Source organism: Athene cunicularia (genome assembly GCF_003259725.1).
Source record: "Athene cunicularia isolate RWA chromosome 3 unlocalized genomic scaffold, athCun1 chr3_part1, whole genome shotgun sequence".
NCBI lineage: Eukaryota > Metazoa > Chordata > Aves > Strigiformes > Strigidae > Athene > Athene cunicularia.
In genome coordinates, this window is record NW_020799097.1 from 81,376,991 (window position 1) to 81,394,926 (window position 17,936).

Here is a 17,936-nt window from a genome sequence, read left to right on the forward strand (position 1 = left end):
CGAATATTCCTCTCAACTAAAAAAAAACGACTGTAAATTGCTGCAGCATCAGGATCACTGAAGGTAAAGATGTTTGCATAGTGGTTGGCTTTTTAAATATGGAGACAAACTCCAGTTGTTCTTCACAAAGAATACACACCTTTTGATTTTCCACTTTCTCATGATTTCATGACTATTCACTGAATCATAGAAAGGTTTGGTTTGGAAGGGACCTTAAGTCACCAACCCCCCCATGCAATTTCAATCATTCTTTGATCTTTCTCCTTACCTCCACTCCCCAGCTTCACCATGAATTTATGCTATTGCTCCTATCAAACAATACGCAGGACAGCTGTTGACAGTCAGCCATTCCACACGTGATGGTAAATTGAAAGAAATACTATCATCCTATTTAAGAACATATAAAACACTTCCTGAATAAGACTGTAAAAGGCAATCCTTACCACTCCCAAAGGTATGAGAAAATGGTAACAACAACTTGTTCTCTACAAGGTTAACCATAAGCTCAACTATATTACCATGGATACTCATTTTCAGTGAACACTAACAACCAAGAAATGTGAATTATTCGAGAGCCTTGTGTTACACTGGTTAGAGGCAAATTCTAGGCCGAGATGCCCACTAGCCTTATCTTCCGTCATTTGTGGAAAACAAAACATTACTTTCATAGAAGATCTCCAAAAACTTGACAAGTGATAAGCTACCAGAACACAGATATCAATGCCCATTCTGAGCAACATTGTCTCTCTGCACTCCAAGCTGCTATCTGTGACCATATTTTCATTGCTGAAATTCAAAATCCATAAGGATGGGACTGATGCACGGGGTGTGTGGGGGTGTGTGTGTGCGTGTGCGCACACCACCTTACACAACAGGGTCCCAGCCTGTGACTAGGATTCCTCTGCTAGAGAGTAAGATGAGCAACAATTTCAGGCAGGGGGCATAGATACTCCTGATTCACATAACAGTGAGTTTATCCTAAACAAGAAGTGCAGATTTCTACATTCCTTTACAGTAACATACTTCTGTAAGAGTAACCCTAGGCCATATTGGATTCTGAAGGCATAATTTACTTTTTCTGTTATATCTGGACAAGTAGTTCTTATTATACACAGAAAACCAGTAGCATAACTATTGTCTAAAGTGTGAGCCTGACTATGGCTGAAAACATCACTCACCGAAACGCATGGTATCTGACAATTCTCTTCAAAATTAACACTCCTAACAGCTCTTGCTTGAACCTCAGGGGTCTCTAAATTGGAAAGTGCATAAAATTGATGAGCCTTGTCTTCAAAATCTCCAACAGGGCTGGAAGTCTTTTATGCGTAGATACAAAGCTGTCTAACAATCCTATGCTTCTATTTTTGGTCACTTACACATCCAGGAATTCTGTCTATACACATGGGCCCATTCAGTACTGTTTAGAAATTTATTTGGGCAGTCTTAGCAGATTGAGGGAGATGTATGCTTGCAATTCTTTACCATTATAAAACCTTAAGACAAATATTTCAAAATTATTAGTACACAGATGAAGCCTGAGTCACTGAAAACAGGAATCAAGAAGCATTGTTACTCTGATTAATGAGTTTAAAACTCATTATACAACAAACCAAACTACATCAATGTGAGTTGAGAATGGTTTAAAATACACACAGGATTTTTAGTAACTACCCATTGAAGCAATAAGTTATAGAAAATACTTTCTTCAGGTATAATGTAATGAATACTATATAACTTTCATTTTAAAAAGTATGGACTTACACAGAGCTGCAGGAGGCAGCTGTGCCACATATGAACACATCCACATCAGTTTTATTTTTCTGACTCAAGTCCAAAATCTGAATTTTTCCAGCCTGATTAAGATAAACCGCAAGTTCCTTAAGCAGTTTAAAAAAAACAAAAAAACAAAAACAAAAAAAAAAACAACAAAAACCAACAGACTAACCAAGCAACCAAGCTAGATGACAAGTAATTAACTGGTTCTGGATAAGTTCCAAATCCAAATCAGCTGAGTAGAACAGGAGGCAGAAGAGGAGGACTGACTAATTCCAGAAACTTTCAGGGATGTGCTCTTCTGCCCCAAAGCAAAACGCTGATGTTCTGGAATGTTAAAGACTGATATCAAGATGGCTAAATTCCAGACTGAATATTTGTGGGAAAAGTAGGAGGGCATACCTGATTTTAATTTTTTTTTAATGTTAAATATTTGGGCACAGACCACAAAACAGATGGAGTGGGAGACAAAAAAAAGCACATCATGTAATTCTAGTTAAGTGAAAAAGATGGCACAGAAGCTCCCGTGTCTCCAATCTGATGGATGTAGTATCTGAAAATAAAAACACCTTCCCCAGGAAAAAGAGATAATCCTTTCATATATCAAAGCTAAGGTAGCTATTAGAGCTGCCAAATTCTGTTCAAGATTACAGGACTGAAGCTGAGATCAGAAATAAAGCCAGGCTGAAGTGAACACAGGTAATTTTAAACTAAACTCAGTTACCCAATAGCTTCAAAAAAGTAGCGAGCTGAAAAATTGTTGCTATTAGATGTAACAACCCAAGGAACAACTAAAAGAGGTGATAAAACCATGTTTAGGATTTAGAACTTTATTAAACAGAAGAAAATGAAAGCTCATGGAAGACTTGGAAAGAACCGGAATAAGGAGCGATGATAACCATTAAACAAAGTCCCAGGAGATAAAATTTCAAACAGGAGGAACTCAGGTCTTTGCATTTCAGAAGGTAAGACATTTATCTCTTGTCTGAAATCAAGATCACAGTGTTGTATGTAAGGCTGGATAAGCAGCTGGTGTCATATCACTCATGACAGGGATGTGTTATGGGATAAGATGTACGAAGAGATGCTTTACAGCACCTGAAAGCTGTCACGAAATCACCTTTGCATCACTGGGATAACATGACTGTTATCCCCAGCTATGTCAAGACAGCAACTCGAAAACCTGTTCCACTCACAATACACTCCTTTGACTGACAACAGTGATGAACAGTCTCCTGCCCATCCGTCCTCAAGGCCTCAAATACAGAGATGGAGACCTGGAATTCCAGCTATTTTGTGTTTGGGGGTTTTAAGTGCAATACTCTGTACTTCCTACTGTGAACAATTTGGGGTTCTCTTTTTTCTTTTTTGACAGATTTAAACAAAAAGAAAACTGATCAGTCCAGCAGTAGCACCATCAGAGGAGGTACCAACAAACTGCAGACCCACAGTAGCTCCACACCAACATCAAGCAAGGGCAAAGCTTGTGAGGAGCATGCTGAGGTGAGGAGCCAATTGCTTGGCCACAACAGGTGGGACCGCTTTGTTTCTCAGTCACCTCCAAACAACACAACCCTTTTGTTCCTCCAAGTGTCTGAGTCACAGAACTCAAATGCACGTCTCCTCATCATGTGATGAGTTTGCGCCTGGCCTTGTAACAGACTGTCCCTTAATTTAGTTGTGCAGAAAGTGCATGTTTGGTCACATAACAGCCAGCCTGTATCCACCAGGTGAGTGGTATGCAGCCACTCCCCAAAACACTTCATGTGTTTCTGATCGAGTCCTCTGACAGGACATGTAAGCAGCCTCCCACATGATTCAGCCTACACATTCGCTGTTAACACAAGACTAAAGATGTGTCCATCCTCTTCTAGGTGGCATGTGCATTTTAGTTATCAGAGAAACATTTCTGGTCATGTGATGGCAAAAATGCTGTGAGGTCATTTAGAACAAGTGGCAGAGCCAGATGAACTCATTGGGAATGCTGAATTTTGTCTGCAGATCATAGGACAAACTCTCAATCAAAAATACTGTAGAATAATTTTCCTCAGGCAACTTATATGAACAAAACCCAGTGACAATTATTAAGTTAAACTAATGATACGTCTATACCTGCAGCTGCTTTTTCACAGGGACAGTTGGTTTTGTAGAACATAATTCAACAGCAAAATCAGTCTGGACAAGGTACAGGATTTCAGCACAGGCCTATTTGTCTCAATTCTCAGAGCTTATATTCACGTTGAAGGTTAACTTAAGTACTTTCACTGTTTTGTGGACATACTCCAAAACAATTGCTCAATTCTTTTTAATTTTTCTACAGCTGGAGTTCTAGAGCAAAGAATTAATTGCTATGAATTTGATATTTTAAAATAATTTCAGAATTTGACTGCAACTAAATCAAACTATTGTGCATATGTATATAGTTTCTGTTCTAAAAATGAACAAGAGAAACTCACTTAAGAACATAGATCTACTATAAAATGAACACTATTTTTTATAAAAAGAAAATCATATGGTAACTTTATTATTCTTCTAATGTACTTCTCTGGAATAACATCCTTCCCTTTGGAATAATTAACATACACAGAGAAACAAGGCTAGACTATTTCACCCCGCAAGATAATAATTAGAACACAAGAACCTCTCTTAAGGAAGGAGATGCCTAAGCCACTGGAACAGGTCTTCAGCCTGGACATTTGATGTGAGCAGTTGTTCACCACTAAAAAGCACATAACCACTTAGAGGTCCATTCTCCTCTGCAATTTATTTCAGGAAACAGAATTCTGCTAGTTATACCTGCTGAGCTCTAAGATGTTCTGCCAGTAAAGAGTTTACATATGACGATGCTACATTTCAGCCAGGAAATAAGCTTTGGAACCCAGAAATCCTGTGCCAGAGAGTCTACCATGTTTCTCTGCTCTGAATCTTTGACTGTGATGCTTTTTTGACCTTCATAAATATAGAAAATTTTGCTCTGTTGGTTTTCCAAACTGATGAAAAGGGAAAAGTAAAAAAAAAAAAAGAATAGCTCTAAAGCGCAAGTGTGAAAGACATGTCATTTCTGTCTTAAAGAAAACCATGTACTTATCACCATTGTGCAAATACCTCAATAAAACAGATTTTAACATTTCCTGGGTTTTGAGTTAAACTCTGCAATTTCTAGTGCACCAAAAATCCAACTCTTCATTTGAGTAGGATCAGAAGTCATTGCTCACTACATATAAAAACAGTACTAGTTTCTTAAAGGGGTATCAGACCACCTTTCACAGTGGTCCCTATACAGTATCAGATTTGTCTCCTACATTTAAGCCAATTCCTACTCTTCTTCCACCAATCAAAGAATCATTCTATTGCAATATTATAAACAACAGTCCAAAAGGAAAAAAAAAATCTCTGGACCTGACTGAAGAACAAGGAGGATTAACCCAAGTGCTTATTTAATAACTTCTAGAAGAAAAAAATGTATGAAATTTAAAGCACCCCAGTAGACTGAGATTATTAGCTGAAACAAGTGGATCATCTTTACATGCTTTAAATTAACCTCCTCAGAAGTGCCTTCACATAAACAGAGCCATAAAAATTCAAATTAACTGTAATTTCTGTGTGAACAGAAAGTCTGCACTTAATATCGGTAATTTACAACAGATATCTTGTAAATCTTTCACAGCACTCTACAACTTCAGGGTAGCATTAAAAGCATATTTCTAAGCAATTTGAAGTCTAATCCACAAAGAGATTGCTTATCTACAAAGCCACCTGCATGCTGCAATTTAAAGTATTATGCCGAGAAAGGAGACTAGAATATTTTAGGAGGTTTTTCTTGTTTACAAAACTATTTTTTAAAGCATCCATCACAAAACTTCCATATCTTCAACGAGTGAACTGCCCTCTGCTAACCTTAGGGGAAAAAATGATCATTTCCCCCGATATTTGCCTAGTGAACAGTGGTTTAACTCGATTCCTTCCTTCCACATAGATCTTCCCATTTTTTTCACTGTTTCTTCCACCCATTACAGATTTTTCTCACTCTGTTTATCCTTAGAGAGTCACCTTCTCCATCCCAGCTGCCAGTTTCCAAATCATTAATATAGCTGGAAAATGGTAGCAAGAATACTAGTTACTTTAAGAAACTGTGTAAGAACCATTTAAGCTTTCTAGTATCACACAGATGGGTAAGGTCAAACCAGTCTGATACATCGGGTGAGCCTGGCAACAGGAGATTCCCCAGGAGTACACACATATTCAAAGACATTTACTTTAAAGTGTCTTAACGCAGCACCGCTCAGCAGCTGAGTTGCCATAATTTATTGTGTATGGACTCCAGCCACCCAGGGTCAAGAAGAAATGGCGGCTTAACACATTTTACCTTCCTATTGGGAGTGGTTAAGAACACATGCACAGCCAGCTCTGATCATCTGTGAGAGACCATTAAGACGTTATAATTAACCTTTTCTGATTTAAGGCTCCTATTCAAAATTTTAAGCAGAAAATTGTTAAAAGCCATTACAGAAATGCTTATGTTCCCTAACAAATTCCCTGACAGAAAATCTGATCGCTTCTCTCATCTGTGTAAATCTCCAGCCTGGCTGCTGACATGATGCATCCTTGGCTGTTGTAAAACCTCATATTGGGATCTCTGTGTGTGCTATGCGTGTGTAGCACCACAAAGCATCCTCTCACATATGCCCATAAGATGTCAAGAACAGCTTGTAAATCACTGCACAGCCTGGTGCACCCCTGCATGGGCACCGACAGCATCTAACTTTTAATGAAACACTGTCAAAAGACTGCCCCTTAAAGGATAAATTTTATCACAAGTCTAAGATGAAATTCTGGTCTTGCTGTGGTCACTGGGAATTTTACAGCAGTCTTGAAGGCAACCAAAATTTCATTGCTATTTTTAAAATAAAACAAAAAAATGCAGGGGAGATACACATTAATTAAAAACAAAAAAACAACACATCAACTTTAGATTGAATATGGCTCAAAATGCAGCATCTGCCAGTAAAACCAACACTGGGCATCACCGGGAAGGATAGCAAGAACGAGGCAGCCAGTCATTTTGCCAGCATAGATAGCCACGGTATATTCGCATCTGTAGCACCATACATAACTTACTCTCCACATCTGAAGGTCACAGAGTAAGAGAAGGCACAGAGAAGGCCTACTAACTTAGCTACTCCTGAGAAAGCAGCTGCTTTACAAAGAGACACTAGAACAGCTGGGACTCTTCAGTTTAAAGACAAGAGGAGTGGGGGGATATGACTGATGCCTACAAAACTGCAAAGGCAGCAGATTTGGTGAATGCAGACAGTTCTTCCACAAATCCTGCAACACTAGGCATAGGGAAGACTTGGTGAAATTAGCAGATCAGTTTAAAACCAATGAAAAACAGCACCGCTTTGCACAGAGCACAAGGAACATCTGGAATTTGTTGGCACAAAGTTGTGGAGACAGACAGGAAAGGACTCAGCAAATACAACAAGTCCACAGATACCATATGAAATAAGCAGGGATACAGTTTCCAATAATCCTAATCCAGCGATTCTAGATACTGATGGAATATTAGGGAAAAGAGTGTAAAACAAGACATCTGCCTTGCATTACACTCCTAAATTGCATTTCCCCATGGATGCAGACACATTACTGGGTTAGATGGTCCAGTGGTCTGCCCAAGCTGGACATTCAGGCATACTGTTAGGAAGCAAGAATGAAACCCTTTATTCCTTCAAAAATATGGACCTTACTAGAAATTTTGACCAAATTCAGCCTGGCTCATACAGGCCAATAGGAGTTACAGATTTTTAAGCCAAGGCTACTGTTAGTCTTTGTAGGGGAAATTGAGTGGATCATTTCATACATGTCAAGAGGCAAACAGTCACAGGTATTAGACACATGTTTACTCCAGTATTTATACTACAGTTTCAATCTATTTCAGTGTAGCTAAGGGGCAGAACCCAAAGCATGGCTTGTAAAGCTCATCTTGATAAACAACAATGACAATGCAGCACCAAGCAGTGCTTATCTCCCTAGATTATAAGAATTTTGAGCTTGAAATGTTAAATTTTTGCAGTGTTGTTGTTCTGGCTTACCTTCACTGCACTGAAGCAGAAAGCATATAGGACAATCAGGACCACAGAGCTTCGGGAAATGCTGTATAGTGCAGATACGAACCCAGCAGCAGCTGAAATACAGACACACATGTTAGTTAATTTCTTCCTAAATGAGAATGTACAATCAAAAGAGAAAAATGAAACTGCTCTTGCATCACAAGAGGTATAAAGTCAGGTATCACAACACAGGCTGTTGAGAGAACATCTTTAATGCCCTAAATAAGCTCACAAAACTGTTTACACCTAAGACTGAAAGCCAGATGCCACTGTACTCCATGTGTTTTCCATTGACTTGAGGTCCCACAAAATTGCTTTTTGTACTGAACATCGTTTTGCCAAAATATCAGTACGACTCTTCATGTTGCTGCCAAAGAAGAATGAAGTGATCTACAAATCTGGCAACTTTCTAGTCAAACTCCACATGAAGTTTTCCTCCTTCCTTTTGCTCCTCAGACACAGGCATCAGCCAAAACCATCCTAACTTGCTCGGTCAACCGTGATTTGCACCATATTAAGGGAGAGAGAAGGATGCCAGCTGATCCCTTGCTATAACCTCCTTTGAGAGATTCCAGAAGCAGTGCAGGAAAAGCTGTTAGACAGAATCAGGAGTTCAGCTGTCTCAACAATGGAGACATAGGGGCTGCAAACCTATGCTCTAATTAGGGCTCAACATACACTGGAATCATCGTTATTGATAGGATATGGACTTTATCCAATATGTTATTTCCTCCAGGTATGCGATGGTATTTATGAGACAAAAAGCTAAGAACACCTGTATCATCTGGTTTATATCTAATTTTAACCACTTGCCAAAGGCTATATCTATAGTAGCAAGCAGAACAATGCAGTAAGCGTGGGTCTGTGGAATGAAAAGTGCTAAGGATGTCATATCCACGATATACATGTTTGAGATGCCTTACTGCAGACTATCTCTAGTCTGGTTCCACAGACTGTATGCTTATTAGTGCTTGGAGTGCAATAGGTGCACCCTTACACTGCACCTTTCTTTTAAGCTTCATCCAAATAGAATCCAGTTTGCATACTCTGACATCATTCTATGATGCAAAACAACATGTGGTAAGTGGGAACAAGGAGGAGGTTCATTTCTGATCCAAACTGATGCAAGATGATAGTGTAGATGCATCCCAGTCTTCTCTGTTACTTAAGCTATAATGAAACATAAAAAACACCTCTACCAACAAAAACAACCCCAATGCATCACTTCTCACAGGTTTTGTTTAATCTCCAACTGAAATAACACCAAAAAAAATCATACATCCAGTATCTTGTGAACATGCCTTACTATAAAACAATACAAACATTTCTTTATTTTTATTTTTTTAAACAGTTTTAACAGATTTTAAGTTTTTCTTTTTTATAAATACAGTAAAGCTTCACCTCAGACATGCCAGGAAAGAGTTCTTTGATGTCAACCACATTCTGCAGCCTATAGCACAACTTGTACACAACTTTCCAAAATGAAAAAGAAATCTAATCAAGGGGGTCTTATTAGTAATCCCCCCACTGCTATATAAATACCATTAACTGTTTGAGCTTTAACATGCACCATACTTTAAAACATGAAATAATATCCTCTAATCTAAGGTTATAAACCCAGAAATGGATAATTCAGGCTGCAACTGGCTACTTACCAGAACCGCCAAAAAGCAACATGTCTATTTGCTCCAAAAGATATACACAGAAGGTGTTGATTTGAGGGAAAAGACCAAGAAGAGAAATTGCAGGAAAGCAATATAAAAACACTAAAGAAAAAAAGATGTAGGTTAGAACACAGTCATTCATCACAGTGTATGGAGAACAGAGAAACATGGATCATACCAGAATAAGAAATTGTTACAATAAATTCTGAAGATTGCTTAAGTGAGCATACCTTGACTTCAGCAGCAATAATTACACTTTCCTTCTCATGTATTCAAACTAAATTATGCTGGTTTACATGTAAGAAACTAAAGCTCAGGGTTAACTTTAAGCGTTATTTTGGTATAAGATGTGGCAGAAAAAATAGCATTATGTAGCCTCCTTACTGCTTCTCAAGCACTTTCAATGTTATATTTCTTCTATTTAAAGTACTGAAATTTTGATTTGGAGATTTCAGAACTTCCTCCTTGAATTGGAGATGGTTCAAGCACAGGTATAACAATTCAGTATAAACAAATAAAAGAGATTTTAATGGCTAAAATCCTAAGAATCTTGTCTATCACAGTACCCTGCCTCTGCCAGCAATCAACAGCTGACATTTAAAGCAGCACGTAAATATGGAACAAATCTACCATGAAACTTCCCCAGAATATTTTCCCAGCTTCCAGCAGTATGGACCTTGACTTTGCAGTAGTGAAAGAACATTCAAAACAGTAAAGAAACTCAAGGGTAAAACCCAGTTTGACATCTTTACATAGTCTATTCTGAAATAGAAACACTAATTGAAATGGCTGCCTTACAGTCAAAGAAAAGCAGGAGTCATAATTGAGGTAACTGTGCTGCTAGTCTTGTGTTCTGTTCCTTTCCAGCCACTTGTCCTTCCCATCCATTTACTCATAACTCCACCCTAGAAGATGGTATGCACAGTTGTCTAGCAAAGCATCTAAACACTCACTTAACCCAAGTCTCCAATGCTGTCAGCTTTCAAGGTTACACGCACATGTTTAATCATATTCTTACAGCTTCGTTGTACTAGTACCACAATGTTCTGCATGGTGAGGGAGAGAGATGTGTGTCAGCCACTCTTCCTCATAGAGAAGTATGTGTTAGTTTACATGCTAGGAGGACTGCAGTTTCCTCCTATTCATTCTTATAAAAAGCAAATTAAACAAATCATTAGGATAACTTATTCCCCTTCCCACCCCAGTCAAATTTTAAGAAAGTAACAATAGGTTTTGTGTTCTTTGTAGGATGCTAATTTCACATTTTACTCCCAGCTCTTCTTACTAATGCATCTTGTGCTAAAATAAAACAATACACTGAGTTTGGTCTGACAGCTCTTATCTCCATAATATTATACACTACTGCTATCCAATATTGTAAATCTTGCTGAGGAAGTCAAACATGGGAGAAAAAATTACATACTCAAGTGTTAAACACAGACACGGCTCACTTAAGTGTACTTGTATTCACAATGTACCCTGCATCACGACTTCCTGCTGCTGGCACAAACGATACATACGCAAGAACAGGAGGAAACACTGTCGTCTTAATCTTGTACATACAAATGCCATTATTAATCTCCTCTGTCTTTAGTACCCTGATCTTCTTCCACCAAGCCAAGCAAGATCCACTTCTGAAGACAGGCAATGCCATGACAGTGAACTGGGCAGGCCATGAGGACTCGCCACAGCATCAACTATCCCAAAAACTCACTGCTGCAACCCACAGGAGACCTTGTTCCTTGGGCACAGGACTTGCAGAACTGCCACAACTCATCTTAGACTACTGACTTACAGTCCAAATTACTATCTTTGTGGTAGTAAATTCAGAAAAAGCTGATTAAGAGCAAGGTAAGGAAGGACAAGACCAGAAACATTATTCTGTCAGTACACCAAAATACATCGGGGTGAATGTAAACAAGGATGGAAAAGCTGATTGACTACAGCAATGCCCTCACCTCACCCTCTCTCTATTAATACCTTGAATAATCCTAACAACTTCTTATAGCTAAGGTAGCTTTGTTTATCACATCCTGCACAAAGAAACATACCAGAGAGAAAAATAAACAATTGTCATTTACAAAGGATTGAATTTAGGAGCAGTAGTTTCCCTTGTGGGAAGCAGACAATAAAAATAACAGATTAATCAGTTAGAATTGCATTATGAATTCCAGAGATAATTTGTTTCAGCACCATACATTTCCTTATAGAACAACACCTTTAAGAGCTGGACGACTAAGAAATGTTTATGTGAGCTCCTGGCATTTAACACTGCAGTTTGAAGGTTTCCTCTAAAAAGTCACTACCAGATAAGTGTAGGAGGGAAGCATAAATTTTGACTGGAAACTTTGGGTCTTTTGAGAAACGTAGAATGGTAACTCAGTGGCAATGTCACTGCAAACATTTTAGATGTCTAAAAAATTATTATTTAAAAAAAAAAATATAACTGAGTACTAATCCATTTGTTGCATAATAATACATACTTTTTCACAGGAAAGAAAAAAGGCATTATTTCAGTGGGAACATAGCAGAGGATAACATACACAGAGGTCTTCTTCCCCTGACAGAAGCTCAGTCATTGCTGAAAGTTGCAGGCAGAGGACTTGCTATCACAAAATTTTGCCACCACCAGACATCTCTTCCAAGATGGCTGTTAAGTAATTTCACTCACCTAATGCTTAAATGGTTTAATCACAAAAACTGTCATAAAGTGCGTAACTCCTTTTGTCACTAACTACACCTGCAGCAACTAGCGACCACGGTTGGCTCTGTCTGCGTCCTTGCTTGCACTACATATGTTAATCTAGCGAAAAGGTCAACTGAAATAACAAATTCAAGATGAAAACCATAGTTAGAATGAATTAAATCCATGATCCCCCAACTAATATAAATCAATAGCAGAACCACCATCAATTTAAAATAAAACAGAATCAGATCCCAAATAGATTGCTTGCAAAGAAATAAACCTGTTAAACAACACATTTCTTAAGTAATTAGGTTACACATTTAACAGGTTTCCACTGACGTTCTTTTATAACCTTGTTTCAAGACTTTTATCGCAGTATGCTATGCAGCGTCACACTAGTTCCTTGGTAAGTCCTTTCTATGATTTCCATCACTTCAGCTTCTTACCATAGTAAACACCTGAAATATAACACTTTTCCATTCCTTGGTATTTGTAACGTATAGTCAAAAAAAAACTTGATTTCCCAACTTATCAACTCTGAATAATTATGAATAAAATATAAATTAAACGGTCACCATATGATGACAAAACAATAAAGAGATAAAAAATACATAGAAAATAAGCAAAAATGCAAAACAACAGCAACACTTCATTGGTATTCAGTGGGGCCAACTTCCCTCCTGATTTTACTGCCCAAACCAAATACTTCTATACCTTCAGTGCCTAAGGAAATCTATACTCAAAAGTGCAGCAAGGTGGTGGAGGATGCCAGACTGCCATGGCTTACAGAAGTAGCTGCACTGTGAACACTCGCAAGGACTCACCGCAGACAGAAGTTGGGACTCCCATAGAGATGAAAGAAAGGAATAGCTGAAGCGCAGCCCCAAACAACAATTTAACAAATACACCTTGACAAAATAAGAACAGGGGACAAGCAAAGGACACGGTTTCTCCTCCCTCTCTTATTAAACAGATGCCAGCTGGGGAGATGAGCCTGTATTTCCTCTCCCTGCAACCCCCTCCGGGCTGCTTCAAGAACCTGCTCTACCATCTCTTCTGAGGCCAGCCAAAATTAGCACATTTATAACCACACTTTGTTTTCTTATACTGGTTGCTATAGTTTTTCATTTATCTCCATCCCAAGCGTCATTTAAGATTCTTGTTGAATTATTTATCAGCATTTTTACTGTTCACCTTTGACAAGCAGAGAAAATAAGATGTAAGAAGAAACTTTAATGAGACCAAAGGAAAGTAATGAAAGAAGCTAATGAAAATAAGCGAGATGCAGGTCTTCATTATTCCCCTGGTTCTAGTGAGAAGGATTGGGAGTCAATGAACCCTTATAAAGGACCAGAAGGCATTCCTAAAGATAGTATGCATTTCGGGCAGTAAAGTAATAGTCTGACTTTAGTATAGGAAAAAGCAAGTCCAACAGTCACAGGTGAACAAGGACCACAAAGGTCATACACTCTATATCACAAAGTTTTTTCCTCAACTACAATAGGTTTTCCTGGTTCTAAATTCAAAAACCAACAGCTCATCTCTGGTCACTACGACACAGCTCATGGGAAGTTTTCACAACTTTACAGTAAACTTCACTTCATACCTAACAGTGTTGCACTACTTGACCTGAGTCCAGTTCAGCCTTTGTTTCTGTGACACAACTAGAGCAGCATCACAGTTACAGACTGCAAATGTGTAACAGGAAGAAGTGTCCTGACAGAATGGGGTATTTCCAGCTGTGGCCACTCCAAATTAGTGCCAAAGGATCATCAGTCCCATTTTTGGCCAATACCTGAATGTCCTCAAGACACCTCAGAACATGATTCCAGAAGGAAACAGGTTGGAAGAGCTACTGCAGTGGCTGCTCCACACTAACTCATCACATAAACAGCAAGATTAAACTAAACCAAGAAAAAGCGTGTTCTTCGTGAGTGGAAGAACGTCCATCTGAGGACTTGCCACTGATTAGCTTCCAGGCATTAAATTTAAAACTCAGCTTATTCTGCAGTAACTGCTCTGCACAGACAAGCCCTTAAAAAGATTAACTGCATTTCACAGATGATGTCTTTTGTTAATAACATCAGTGACTGTTAGTTTTCTATAGAGACTTTTCTATGAGCCTTATTTCATTAAGAACTACTTTTACATGAGGGAAGGTTGCCAGATGCCCCTCGCCCCCCAACACCTGTCTTAAGTCATTCCAAATGTTTCTATCAATTTGACTTAGAGTTGTGCCTCCATAACATGCGTTTGATGGCCAACATGGGAAAATACAGACTTCCCAGGCTAATACTTAATTCATTTTTAAAGTCCTAGGAAAAATATTGACTCACCTATTACATGGTCTCTGGCTGACTGGAGAGATGTAGACGAAAAGAGCTTCAAGCCATACATTGTATAAACTGGAGGATTTGTGTCTTTAGATCCAGCATCTAGCAGCAAAATAAGGCCACACAATATACAAAAATACACAGGTCTGCTGTAGGTTATGATTTTATTGTGCCCCTGGGAAAAAAAAAAAAAAAAAAAAAAAAGAAAAAGCGTTTGAATTTTGTATTCATTCTCCTACTGTGTGCACTGCATTAAACTGGAGAGGGATGTTACAAGGTATTTTATCTTCTCCAGAGAAGAGTTTCAAAAGGCACAAAAAGCAGTTAAGACTAACTCCAGCAATCATTTGTTTTTGAAAATCTAACATCTGGACCTTTCAAAACACACTAATTGCACAAGTCACCATTTTCTGTGGAGAAAAAAAAACACTCAATCTGTCTGAACCTTTCTTTTCAACAGAGAAAGATTTCTTTTTCTATATTACTTTTATTTTAATGAATGTCTGCTTCGGGTAGGTTGGTGCTTTTTTTTTTTCTTTTACTTTATGAAATAGAAAATTATTTTTAATTGCATCTTAGGAAGTAAAAAAATAGCAAAGCACCTCCTAGGTGCAGTGTGGGGCATGGAGATTGATGTTTTGCACCAATACAATTCAATTTTTTGTTGTTGATTTGACCTATTTGACAGCAAATCAGTGTCCCTCCTAGAGAGGGTGACTCTCATCAGCAGTTTCTGGTCTCTCATGTAACACTTTAAAATGATGATCCAAAGGAATTAATATGTGGAGGGATCCTTATCATATGTCTTTCGTACACATCCCTCTCATGATTGATTCGCACTAATCCTACACAACATTGCTGTGGGGCTGTGGGCCAGGGAGAATAACAGATGCTTAAAAAAAATTTTAATAGTTCTGGTAGCAAGCTTAAGGGTAAATAAGACATTTTAAATGCTGGTGAGTTGAGATTCATTGAGTGTGAAAAGCCAGGAGCAAAGTGACAAGGATTCAAGTTTGTCTTGCATAAAGCTGCTGTAAAACTGTTATTTGTAAAATGTGATTTAAGTGAGTATAATAAAGGATAATTTCTTTTTTGAGTCTACTTACTGATTTGAAAGAGCGGCCATATTTGTTTGGCTGCCAGCCAAGCTCATATGTTAACATTGCTATTAACTGATCTGTACTCTCTTTTGGGATCAGTCAGATAACAAAGTGGCAGATTGCAGGGAACTAGCAGGCTTATATTGCATCTCACATCCATAGAATATGAATCAAGTCAGACTGACAAATTATAGCTGTTTAATCAGAGTTTCAATTTTACTAATGACTTTTTTTTCTTTTTAAATAGGACAAACGTCCATTAAAAAAATCAAAGGAGAATTAGAAAGAGAAAAATCTGACTTTAAAAAAAATTCACTTAAAGTATTACTTTCTGGCTGTTTTTAAACTTCAGTTCATTTACTTGAAATACAAGCTGTGCCTTAGGAGAAGAAACCAGTAAATATTTCACCTAAGCAATTGCTTAATGATTTACATTCTGATGCACACTCTAGACCAAAGTCTAATTTTATCATTATGTTACATTCTTGTCTCACCTCTTGAATTACAGAACCCAGGTTTTATCTTTGCATGGTAATTATTTGAAGGCAGTTGGGTAAAATAGAGTTGATGACTAGAAGTCCAGAAGTTTAGCTCTACACACCTTTCAGTTCCAAGCAGAACATTAACATACTCATTAAGGTTTACAGTGTATATTTAAGTCTTACTTCTAAAGTAGTTCACAGTGTGCTGTGTGAAGAACTGGCTGAAGGGCAGAGCTCAAAGGGTTGTAGTGAATGAGGCTATACCCGGCTGGTGACCAGTCACCAGCGCTGTTCCTCAGGGCTCTATTCTAGGGCCAGTTCTGTTCAATACATTTATCAACAACCTGGATGCAGGAGCTGAATGCACCATTAGCAAGTTTGCTGGTGATACCAAACTGGGAGGTGCTGTTGGCTCTCTTGAGGGACAGGAGGCCTTGCAGAGGGATCTACATAGACTGGAGCATTGGGCAACGATTAATGGGATGAAATTTAACCAGCTGAAATGCCAGATTCTGTCACACCAGGCACAATTATAAACTGGGAGAGGAGTGGCTGGAGAGCCGCCCTGCAGAAAGGGATCTGGGGGTGCTGGTCGGCAGCAGGCTCAGTAGGAGCCAGCAGCGTGCCCTGGCAGCAAGAGGGCAAACCGCATCCCGGGGTGCACCAAACAGCATAACCAGCCCGGCAAAAGAGGCAACTGTCCCGCTGTGTTCAGCGCTGGTGCGGCCTCGCCTCCAGTACTCACAGTTCTGGGCTGCACAATTTAAGAAAGATATTAAAATCCTTGAATGTGTCCAGGAAGGCAACAAAGCTGATGAAAGGCTGGAAGGAATGTCCTACAAGGAACTGCTAAGGACTTTGGGCTTGTCTAGTTTGGAGAGGAGGCAGCTGAGGAGCAACTTCATTGCTCTCTGCAGCTTTGTGAGGAGGGGAAGTGGAGAGAGAGGTGCTGATCTTTTCTCCCTGGTATCCAGTGACAGGATGTGTGGGAACGGTTTAAAGCTGCATTTGAGGAGATTTAGACCGGACATTAGGAAGTATTTTTTTACCAAGAGGGTGATCAAACACTGTAACAGGCTTCCTAGAGATGTGGTCGATGCCCCAAGCCTATCAAGTGTTGAAAAGGCATTTCAACAATGCCCTTAACAACATGCTTTAACTTGGTCGGGCAGTTGGACTAGATAATCATTGTAGGTCCTTCCAACAATAGTCTATTCTGTTCTAAATAAATCACTCTTACCATGCTAACAACAATAATGCTAGTTAGGGCTAAGGAAGCAGCTTTCAAAGGCTGTCTGAACAGTCTGCAAATACCACCTTCCTTATTTTTCAGGTGGTAGTGGGGAATGAGACAGAACCCTGAAAAGGAAATCTTGCCTAATATTAGATCAACAAGAGCAAAGCAATGCAGAATCAACACACTCAGAAGGACATTGGCTAAACAGTTGTCCCACTGCTTGGGATGCACTCAAGCTAAATGAGCTTCCCAGAGCACAACAAATACTCTAGTCCCCACACCTAGGGAACAGGCAACACAAGAAAGAGGAACTGCTGTGAGTGTTAGTGCTGTATTTCATTGTCATTTACATCCTTTGTGTGGGGGAGATTATTCAGGACAAGACTGATCTGAAGCCAACAGTGGACAACTTTAGGAGAGAAAAGATCGTTGGGACAGTGCATCACCTCCTGAAAGCCACAGCCAGGGCATGAACATTACATTTTCCCTTTTCAAGGTTTTAGAAACAGACACACACACACACAAAAAAAAAAAAAAAAAAAAAAAAAAAA

At 38.9% G+C, this 17,936-nt stretch overlaps 1 protein-coding gene across 2 annotated transcripts in view; it reads right to left on the bottom strand.

The window, feature by feature from the left end:
• The window catches only part of PCNX2 (pecanex 2), a 156,102-nt gene that overhangs the window by 98,957 nt on the left and 39,209 nt on the right, over positions 1-17,936 (bottom strand). For both annotated transcript variants that reach the window (XM_026846485.1, XM_026846486.1), the window contains exons 12-14: positions 14,570-14,741; positions 9,539-9,649; positions 7,866-7,957 (exon numbers count right to left, since the gene is read on the bottom strand). In XM_026846485.1, coding sequence (XP_026702286.1) covers positions 7,866-7,957; positions 9,539-9,649; positions 14,570-14,741 — 375 coding nt within the window. The remainder of the gene's footprint in view (positions 1-7,865; positions 7,958-9,538; positions 9,650-14,569; positions 14,742-17,936) is intronic.